This window comes from Microcaecilia unicolor, chromosome 4, assembly GCF_901765095.1.
Source record: "Microcaecilia unicolor chromosome 4, aMicUni1.1, whole genome shotgun sequence".
NCBI classification, from domain to species: Eukaryota; Metazoa; Chordata; class Amphibia; order Gymnophiona; family Siphonopidae; genus Microcaecilia; species Microcaecilia unicolor.
This window is the reverse complement of record NC_044034.1, coordinates 47076213-47087324: the sequence shown is the minus strand read 5'-3', so window position 1 is coordinate 47087324 and position 11112 is coordinate 47076213. Positions and strand designations below refer to the sequence as shown.

General features: G+C 47.3%; 1 protein-coding gene and 1 long non-coding RNA gene across 3 annotated transcripts in view; one reads left to right on the top strand and one right to left on the bottom strand.

Annotated features, from left to right (window-relative positions):
* The first annotated feature begins 1133 nt into the window (after positions 1–1133).
* Positions 1134–11112, top strand: part of MAML2 (mastermind like transcriptional coactivator 2) — a 255432-nt gene continuing 245453 nt past the window's right edge. For both annotated transcript variants that reach the window (XM_030200223.1, XM_030200222.1), the window contains exon 1: positions 1134–2538. In XM_030200223.1, the coding sequence (XP_030056083.1) occupies positions 2122–2538 (417 nt within the window). In that variant the 5' untranslated portion in view covers positions 1134–2121. The remainder of the gene's footprint in view (positions 2539–11112) is intronic.
* LOC115468480 lies at positions 4220–9547 on the bottom strand. Its single transcript, XR_003941880.1, has 3 exons — positions 9458–9547; positions 6360–6363; positions 4220–4230 (listed from the first exon to the last, which is right to left on the bottom strand). It is a non-coding gene; the product is annotated as an uncharacterized LOC115468480 (long non-coding RNA).

The window sequence follows — 11112 nt, the reverse complement described above, 5'->3', positions numbered from 1 at the left end:
AAACGACCTATTTAACAATGATTTGCTGGAGGTATTGGAGAATGTAATTTCGGCACACCAGGCTGCAGCTTTGGGGGGGGGGCGGGGCAAGCTGAGCTACCCCGGCCTGGTGGCGGGGTACCCAAGCCTGATGGTATTAGATAGGCAGCTGGTAGCTGCGCTTACGGTACGGCCCCCTTGCTGTGCGGTGGGGAGCTCGGTTCAAGATTGGCCAGTCTTGCTAAGGCAGCGGACGCGGCACGGGAGAATTGAGCCAGAGGCTGAAACGGCTTGGGTATGCTCATATTGTATAGATGTTTGTATCACAGAATAAAAGCTGCGGCCAAAATATTGTGCCACTTTAACAAATATCGTGTGTGATGTATTTATTGGATATAGTGAAATACTGTAATTGCTAGGCCCGAGAGGTCTCGGCTGCCTATGTTAAAGCAAAGCGCAGTGCCCCGCAGGGTGCACGGAGCCAAAGATAACATGGCGCAGTGCCCTGACGGGCATGCGCGCCAAGGGACAGCGGGGAGCGAGGCAGGAGTCCATCTCCGAGAGGCACCCCCCGCTGGTTCAGGAGGAGCCAGCAAAAGGGGGTTTAAAAGGCGCATGAGGGAGCTGGGACGACCTCTTCCGGCGCCCAGGACAAGCAGGCGGCACCCAGCCCCACCCTCCCAAGTATAAGGATGAATTACGAATGTACATATTGTCGCAGCTTTGGCGGGGTACCCAAGCCTGATGGTATTAGATAGGCTGCTGGTAGCTGCGCTTACGGTACAGTCCCCTTGCTGTGCGGCGGGGAGCTCGGTTCAAGATTGGCCAGTCTTGCTAAGGCGGCGGACGCGGCACGGGGGAATTGAGCCAGAGGCTGAAACGGCTTGGGTATGCCCATATTGTATAGATGTTTGTATCACAAAATAAAAGCTGCGGCCAAAATATTGTGCCACTTTAACAAAATATCGTGTGTGATGTATTTATTGGATATAGTGAAATACTGTAATTGCTAGGCCCGAGGGGTCTCGGCTGCCTATGTTAACTCTCTGATTCTACTGTGCAGTTGCACGTTTTGCCCAGCAGAGCCTCCAGCTGCAGAAGAAGTGTCGGTGCACAATGAAAGCTTGTGTAAGAGCAGGAAGCCCCGGTGCAGAACCAGCAGCATCTGCAGACAGCAGAGAACAGGCGTGAACGAGAGACAGACAGACAGACAGCACAAACTCACTTTTCACTTAGAAATAGTCTGAAAACCAGCCGCTGGTAATGGCAGAGCTACACCTACAGCCTCTGCGCTGGGAGTGGAAGAAGTAAAGTTGCAAAGCAAGCTGACTGAGAAGAGAAGAGTCCTCCGATGAATCCGCTGCTGGAAGGTTGTAAGTTTGGCTATTATTTGTAATTATCCATTAAAGACGTTTGCTTGCTGGTTTTTACTAGTATTGAGAGAGGAGGGAAGTGACAAGTTGAGCAACGAACCAGCAAAACTTGTAGCACTTTATCACAAACGAACTCCTTAAAACAAGTAAAGGCTGTATTGAACAGTTGCTGCACACATGGAAGAAAAGCATGATCTGATTTTCAAGGATGTAAAGAGTCCATCAAGAAGTCAGCATTTCTCTGTACGCTTGTTTGTGGATACTATGGGGGTTTTGGAGGCATCGTCTTTGCACTTACAGGATCGACACTGGTAGGCTGATAGCTGGTTAGTTGCAAGGACTTTTAGCTACTTAAGCCGCGCATTGTCATTAACTCAAAGCCTTTCATCAAACAGCAAGGCTTTGGTTCTGGTTGACCTCAAATGGCAAGTTTTCAGTCACTTGGCTGATTGAAAGCGTATTACCCCTCGGAGGGGCTACCAAGAAGAAGTCTGTGTATGATCTCAAATGTTTACTGGTTCTTCTCAGCATTTGCTCTGTATAAAAGAGCTTTGTTAAACTAAATCAAAGCTGTAGAATCCAACTCTGGGAAACTTGAGCCCTCCCCCCCTCCCCAAATTACTCTGCTTTTTTGGCTTCGATATTCTTCATATGCATGTAGCAGTGAAAGAAACCTGGAGTGGTCAATACAAGTGAATCATTTGCAAAATCCAATTTTTGTTTTACACCCTCTTTTGAAAGAACTGAGCCTGTGGGAAGCAGCAGCAGAATGGGGGACACCGCTGCCCCCCAGACTCCGGCAGGAGGGCTGGGGGTCAGAGCCCCAGGGGCCGGGCTTCTCGGAGGAGGCTCAGTAGCCCCTCAGGTTCACAGCGCCATCGTGGAACGGCTCCGAGCCCGGATCACTGTCTGCCGCCAGCACCACCTGAGCTGCCAAGGCAGGTACGAGCGCAGCAGGGCCGAGAACTCGGACAGGGAGCACGAGAGCACCTTGCAGCTGCTGAGCCTGGCCCAGCACGGCCAGAGCACAGGCAGGAAGAGCGCCAAGCAGAGCAAAGCCCTTGCCATCCTGGCGCCGGACTGTGCCCAGGCTAAGCAGCCACTGAATACCGAGGGCGGCAGGCTGAACGGGGAGCAACAGCAGCTGAGAGCGGCCGGGGACCAGCGGAGCTCAGCGCTCATTGCAGTAAGTTACAGCGCCCAAACCGAGCAGTCGCATGTGATTTCTGTAGAAAGTTTGGTTTTGAATTGTTGACATCATTTAATTTGTTGTTTTCTTAAAATATTACAAGTTTTTCCCCAGGTAGCCTAGCAATGGGTTGCTAACAGCACTTGCCCACTTTCACATTTTTCTTCTCCAAGTATGTGGAGGAGTCGCTTGAAGTTTGTTGTTTTGTTTTTTTTTAAATTATTGTGGGGGAACATGCTTGGAAGGAACATCCAGATATCCTGTTGGCTTCCAAACAAGTAAAGTTTGAAATGCTGGCAGTTTCAGTGCAGAAGGGCCTGGCTTTGCTCTCAAGAGGCAAGGTTGAAGATGTTAACTTGCAAACGCCATGCCAGGGCAGAAGTGGGGGGGTGAAGGCAGAGAAAGGAATGAAAATGTGTGATGTGATTGAATGTTTTGTTCCTGTCTCCAAGGGCACACAGGATACACAGTCAATATTGTACACTGGTGATGGCATCTTATTCATTGGTTGAACTAGTGGTCTAGAAGAGTGAAAAATTTACAAACTGTCAGTGAGTAGTTTTGCTGCTATTACTTAATATTTCTACAGCGCTACTAGATGTACGCAGCGCTGTACATCTGAACATGTAAGAGACGCAGTGGCGTAGCCAGAGGGGTGCCAGGGGAGCGGCTGCTCCCCCAAATGGAGTTCTGCCAGCTCCGGCGCCTATTTTCTTTCTTAATGTGTTGCATTGAAAATGTCCGCCAGCGCCGGCGGAAGTCCACTCTCGCTCCCCCCGCGTCGTCAACCTGGCTCCGCTTCTGAAAAGACGGTCCCTGCTCTACTTTGACATCTACTCCTTAGAAAAAGAAAAGGTTTTAAAAAAAATGCTGCCAAAATGGTAGCTTGTCCACTTTAAACATTTATGAAGAGCAGTATTTTCTGAAGCAGAGGAAGACTGGCTTAAAGGAAATGCCTTACATTTTAATAGGGTAATTTCGGCTCAGGCCTTCTACAATGGACTGTGTACAGGCTTTTGTTGCAGTTTTAATAAGCTGTTTCCTGTTGTTGCCAACTTTATCTTGCCTTATTTTATGTTTGAAAGGCAATTATGCTGAATAAACTCCTGACTGGGGGTAATCTGATGCCTTTGATGATGCACTGGGACCCAAGGGATATTGCTCTGTGGAATTCAGGCCCATTCATTCTTGGGGCTGGCAAAAGTATAGTTTTCTTTTACATCATCCCAAGTTTTCTCAGCTATTTACTTTCTTGGTAAGCAGTTATAGTTATCTGTTTCTAGGATTTTCACCATTTCTAGCTTATTGCACCAAGCACAACTATTTTGCAGTGGTCTCTTTATCTGCCTCCTCCAGCAAGGCGGTATGTGACATCACCTACAGTGCATCATGGGATTTTGTTTTTTCATGTTGTTTCTTTTAAAATTGTGACTTTTTTTTTTTTTTTTTTTAAAGAAGTGCTTGGAATATTATCAGAATAATCTGAAAGACCTAAAACAAGGACGTGAGCAGGGGTATGCTGGTAAATTTTTAACAACGGGCTCTCTCTCCAGGCATAGCCAGCCCTGAAATTTGGGGGGGGGGGGGGGGGAATACATGCCTTTCTCTCTTCTCCCTTGTGCGGGCATGCTAGGCATACCTTTGCCGAGCCCCACCAGCCAATAAATGGACTGCCACCATTCTCTGCTGCTTGTTTCTGGCTCTGAGCAGCATGATGGAACCTTCTTGCGCTTGCATGAAAAGTCCCAGCCTGATGCTCAGAGTCAGAAACAAGGAGCAGGGAGCAGCAGCAGTCTATTTACTTGGCTGCTGGGGCCAGCATCACTGCCAGCAAAGTAAAAGAGAATTCAGGAGGGGGCCCAAGCCCACATTTTGGGAGTCAGTTGTTAAAGTAGCCATGGGGAGGCCTACTTCAACAACCGGCTCCCAAAATTCTTAAAAACTTAACAAACGGCTCTCGCGAGCCCGTGAGAGCCCACTCCAGCACACCACTGGATGTGAGCCTTTGTTTTCGTGTTTATAGTTTATGAGAGGGTTTCCTTTTATTTCAGATTATATCACTGCATCCACCACCAGTTGCTATCCAGCTTTAGAACTAGGATCCATGAGCTTTTCAAGAGAAGAGTCACAGGGAAATTTCAGATCATTGAACAAATGGACTGGGCAGGGGGTACCCTCAGAGAGTTTGCTGAGCAGGTGAGGCAGTCTGTCTTGCCCTCTTGGCGATTTTCAATACTGAAGCAGTTGCAGAGACAAGGACAGATGGACAGATTTCCTTGGGTAGGTAGCCACCCTGTTTGCCCTTTCTCCCCTCCCCCCAGCATATGTCTATATACTTCTCCTCCCCACCTTCCCACTGGATTGGCGTTCTGACAGGGATTGTACTGGCACTGTGAACATTAACTTACGAGCTGGCACTTCCTCTCATCACTGTTGGTCTTGTACATTGTGTAGTTAGCAAGAAGCAAGCACTGGTCGATGAGTTTTGAATAGTTCCTGTCAGAGCAGCTAACGGTGATGAAATGTGCTTCTGCTGTTGGGCTGCATGTGGCCATAGGAGCCGGCTCTGTGGGTGCTGTGGGTGCTTGAGCACCCCCAATATTGAGAAAATTCCTTGTATGTGTCCAGGGAGGGGTTATTTCCATTGGGCTTAGCACCCCCAATAATTTTGAAAAGTTGGCTCCCATGGCCTGCAGTCCATAGTTCAGGAACCCCTGCTCTTGGAGGTGATAATTTTTATTTATTTTATTTATTGCATTTGTATCCCACATTTTCCCACCTCTTTGCGGGCTCAGTGTGGCTTACAATAAGATATGAATAATGGAAATACATTTGTTACAACTTGGTTATAGGTTACATTGTACAAGTTTTGTGAAACCATCGAAGTATCATTAAGAATATGACAATGGGACATCAACATTGAAACGTTGGAAAGAGACAATGGGAAGCTTAAAGGGCAGTGTTAAGACACAGAGATATATGGTGTACATATTCCTGTGAGCAGATGTATGAGTGATGTGGAATTACGGGGGATGAGGGTTAGGAGTGGATGTATGGAGCATTGATGATCAGTGAGTGTGGACTCTATGTGTTTTGGCTCTTGCCATAAATTGTTTCAAACAGATGAGTCTTCAGTAATTCGCGGAAGGAGGCTTGTTCGTAAGTCATTCTTAAGTTGCGCCGCGCGGCAGTGTTTCAAACTTTAATCTTGAAGACCATGCCTTCACTTGTCAGAAGAGAATATTTGCGCCTGACTTGCAGTGAGTTTTTGACTTTGGATAGAATTCTTGCTGAATGATTGATATTATCTGGACTAGTATTCTATTCAGTCATTTTTCCTGTCATGGCTTAAAAATGTTATTCTCAGCACAGGTCCCCTATACTGTGTTTTCACATCAGCAGAGAGCTATTTTTTGGAGCTGACATAATAGTTTTGTATGTCTTCACTGATTATGATATTTTAAAAAATGTTTGCTCCGAGTACAAACTTAGTAACATAGCAGATAGTGGCAAAAAAGATCGATCAACCACATTCAGTTGGTTTGTTATTTCCTGTCCGTGCTGCCAAGGATATATGTAACTGCATTGCTAGCTGTATCCTGTGACCACCTGTAGGATACCACTTGTAATCCACAATGCTTTTACTTGTGTTCCTTCATTGTACTTCATCCTTCTAGGTAGCTGAACATGCAAGATCCCTTTTCAAGTTCATACCTAACACCCCTCCCTTCCCATTCCTAACCACCAGGTCCCGCAGTAATCCAACAGCCACCAACATCACCACAACTGTTAAACAAACATCTGGCCTCCTAGATCACTGACCTAGATCACTGCTGTAATGATCAAACAAGGATTCCCAGGTACTTCAGCACCTGCACCTCTACTACATTACTGTACTTGTACCTGGCTGTCACACAGACTCAGCTGCTCATTTGATCCTTGCACCCTGCCAGACAGACCTGTCTAGATAAGTGCCTGCATTTCCGTTAAGACTTCTGTTTATTACTATAGTTGAAGCCTGTCAGATCAATCCAGCAGATAATCAATTCTTCCCAGTGAGTTAGCCTGACAGCCACTTTCATGTGGACCTGAGTCCAAAGTGGATGGCCACAACATTTTCTTTCTGTCCTCTGCCCCCAACCTCCACTTTATCTCATTCTTCCTCCTCCCCTGGCACACCCCCACCTCTCATTCTTTCCCCTCCGTTCCCAAATTATCATTGTATCTCCCCCCTATCCCCCCCATGGCACACCCTCAAGCTTGTTCCCTCCCTCGCCCCACTACACCAGTAGCACACTTTCAGCTTTCTCTGCCCCCATCCCAACCCCCACTCACCAGCCTCACGGCACAATCTTAGCTTTCTCTGCTGCCTCTCCTTCCCCATGGTGCACACTGCTTATCTGCCCTCTCCCGTCCTCCATGTCACATTCTCAGCTTTCTCTGGGCCCCTCCTATCCCCAGTGGCGTACCGAGGGTGGGGGCGGTCTGCCCTGGGTTCATGCTGCATGAGGGGTGCTGGGAGCAGCTGTCCACCGGTTCCCTGCTCCCTCTGCCCTGGAACAGGAAGTAACAACAGAGGGAGCAGGGAACCGGTGGAGCTGACAGCTGCACTCGGGGGGGGGGGGGGGGGGGGGGAATGACACTGCACCCGGGGGGGGGGGGTGCGCAGCGGCGACTGCTCCGGGTGGCAGCCGACCAAGGAACGCCACTGCCTATCCCCATGGCACACTCAGCTTTCACTGCTCCCTCATCTCCATGGAATACACTCAGCTTTCTCTGCCCCCTGCCAACCCCTTTCACCTTGCTACTACTTATCATTTCTATATCGCTACTAGACGTACGGAGTGCTGTACACTTGAACATGAAGAGACAGTCCCTGCTCGACAGAGCTTACAATCTAATTAGGACAGACAAACAGGACAAACAAGAGATAAGGGAATATTAAAGTGAGGATGATAAAATAAGGGTTCTGAACAAGTGAATAAGGGTTAGGAGTTAAAAGCAGCATCAAAAGTTTGAAGAGGAGAGAGAGATGGCTAAGTGGGAGACCTGTGAGAAGCAATTTGCAATAGTCTAAGCAAGAGGTGATAAGAGTGTAGATAAGGGTTCTGGTAGTGCGCTCAGAAAGGAAAGGGCGAATTTTGGTGATATTATAGAGAAAGAAACGACAGGTTTTAGCAGTCAGCTGAATATGTGCAGAGAAGGAGAGGGAGGAGTCGAAGATGACCCCAAGGTTAGGAGCTGATGAGACAGGAAGGGTGAGAGTGATATCCACAGAAATAGAGAATGGGGGAGGAGGAGAGGTTTGTTTAGGGGGAAAGATGAGAAGCTCAGTCTTGGTCATGTTTAGTTTCAGATGGCGCTGAGACATCCAGGCAGCAATGTCAGACAGGCAAGCTGATACTTTGGCCTGGATTTCGGCTGAGATTTCTGGTGTGGAGAGGTACATCTGGGAGTCGTTAGCGTACAGATGATACTGAAAACCATGGGATGAGATCAGAGTACCAAGGGAAGAAGTATAGATGGAGGAAAGGAGAGGTCCCAGGACAGATCCCTGCCCTCCCTCCCATCCCCATCCCCATGACACACTCTCGCCTTTTATTGCCCTCTTCTCAACCTCAAGACATATACTCAGCCACCAGCATCACATGCTGTCCTGAATCTCTTTCTCCTTCCCCTGCAGAGATTGTGTGGCGAGAGGAGCAGGAAGTGAACCACTGCATATTGGGCACTTCCTTTGCTTCTAGCCTGGACCCATCTGTTCATGTGAACTGTATGGGCCTCTGTACAGCCCCACATTTCAAATGAACTGTCAGATCTAGGCCGGCAGAGGAGGCAGAAATGGCCCAAAGTGCTAATTGACCTGAGGCTGGCACCATCTTGAATTTCTGCTGTACAACAAAATGCTGCTGATAGACCAAGAGATTAGTGCCATTCCAGTTTATAGAGGGAATTCAGAATGAGGACTGTGCTGTTCTGAATTAGTACACCAATGGGGTGGACGCTGATGGGGTTGCCATGCCCCAAGAAGAAACTACGAATGAAGTAAGAAACTGAGGAGGAAACCCAGAGAGGGTTGTTTTAAATATAAGGCCCTGTTTACGTGGGCATGCTAGTCTTTTTAGCATGCGCTAAAAATTAGTACTTGCTAACTGTGTAGATGCCCATAATATTCCTTTGGTTGTCTACATGGTTAGCACGCACTAAAAATGCAAGCACACCTTTATAAACAGGGCCCTTAGTTTTTCTGTTCCATTTTAAAATGGCATGTAGCAAGGGTTTGTTATTCTGCTTTGGATATACCACAGAAAGGTGGTATATCAAATCCATGCCCCTTTACACCCCCCCCCCCCCCCCTTTACCCTTCATATGGTAAGTTATTGCCTACCCACTATTTCTTTATGTAGCATGTAGAGTTAGGTGTGCAATTGCATTCTTCCTTATAGAATACCAGCAATTGCATGTGCATAACTTAATGAGGTACTTGGCACTTAATTGGCGGGGCTGGTGGTTGGGAGGCGGGGATAGTGCTGGGCAGACTTATATGGTCTGTGCCAGAGCCGGTGGTTGGGAGGCGGGGCTGGTGGTTGGGAGACGGGGATAGTGCTGGGCAGACTTATACGGTCTGTGCCAGAGCCGGTGGTTGGGAGGCGGGGCTGGTGGTTGGGAGGCAGGGATAGTGCTGGGCAGACTTATACAGTCTGTGCCCTGAAGAGCACAGGTACAAATCAAAGTAGGGTATACACATAAAGTAGCACATATGAGTTATCTTGTTGGGCAGGCTGGATGGACCGTGCAGGTCGTTTTCTGCCGTCATCTACTATGTTACTATGTAATTGGTGGTAACCATCAATAATTGGCTTTAACGAGCAATAATTGCTACTAATTTGCACTTTCAGAAATCTCCCCTCTGTACTAAAGGGAAAGGGATATAGGACTTGATATACTGCCTTTCTGTGATATTTTGTAACTACATTCAAAGCAGTTTACATACATATATACAGGTACTTATTTTGTACCTGGGACAATAGAAGGTTAAGTGACTTGCCCACAGTCACAAGGTGCTGCAGTGGGAATTGAACCCAGTTCCCCAGAATCAGAGTCCGCTGCACTAACCACTAGGCTACTCCTCCACTAGCAGCAGTCCCTGTAGAAGCCTACCCTTGCAGATCAGCAATGTGGCCGCGCAGGCTTCTGTTTCTGTGAGTCTGACGTCCTGCATTGCTGATCTGATTTTGTAGGTAGTAAGGGCTCACTCGCTAATCCTGCGCTAATCAGTTAGTGCACAGTAACGTAGCTGTGCTATAGGGGAGGTAAGGAGGGAGGGAGAGAGGGAGGAGAAGGGAAGAAAATCAGAAGTAAAAGAACAAAGAAAAAAGGGAAGAAAGGAAGGAAGGGGAAGGGAGAAAGGATGGGGAAGAGGAAGGGGGAGGAAGAAGGGGAGGGAAAGAAGGGGAAGAAGGAGAAAAGGAAAGGGAGGGGCAGAAGGAGAGAAAGAAAAGGGAGGGACAGGGGAGAGAGTGTATATCACTTTCTTCAATAGGTACTTCACACTGGTTTATTATTTGTATTCAGGTTTTCTTTCCCCTTTCTCCCTCTCTCCCATCTTACTTTCCCATTTTTATTTGTTTGCTTCGATTTCCTCCCACCTTTTTCAGTACATTCAAGTACACTGGGTATTTCCCTGTCCCTGGGGGGCTCACAATCTAAGTACGTACCTGGGCCAATGGAGGGTTAGGTGACTTGTCCAAGATCACAAGGAGCAGCAGTGGGATTTGAACCGGCCACCTCTGGATGTGAAGACCAGTGCTCTCCCCCTCTTCCCTCCTCTTTTCTCTCTTCCCTTCTTCCTTCCCACCCTTTCCCTTTTCCCCTTTCTCTCTTTTCTTTTTCCCTCCCCTTACTACTTCCCCCAATCTCCTTCTTCCCTTCTCCCTCTTCCTTCTTTCTTTTTCTGTTTTTTTCTTTTACTTCTCCTTCTCCTCCCCCTCCCTGTCCCTCCCCTCCATTTCCCTTCCCCCTCTTCTCTTCCTTCCCCACCCTTTTCCTTCCCCATTTCCCCTCCCCCTTTTTATATATGATATAAGTTTAACATATATGTAATAATATGAATACATGATTGCAGGCTTCTAGATTTGTTCATCGAGGACATTATGGACTAGATTCTATATATGGTGCTGTAAAAATCAGCACCGATAAAATACACCTAGGTGTATTCTATAAACCATGCCTAACTTGAGGCACGGTTTATAGAAAATTTGTCACGCTTGTCCACGTGACTAAATTTAGTCACAGATATTTATGCCAAGTAAAACTTGGTATAAATGCTGATGAAACTACAGTGTAGTAAATTTAAAACAAATTGGAGAACGTTTTTCTTCACCCAACATATAATTAAACTCTGGAATTCGTTGTCGGAGAAAGTGGTGAAGGCGGTTAGCTTAGCAGAGTTTAAAAAGGGGTTGGACGGTTTCCTAAAGGACAAGTCCATAAACCGCTACTAAATGGACTTGGGAAAAATCCACAATTCCAGGAATAACATGTATAGAATGTTTGTACATTTGGGAAGCT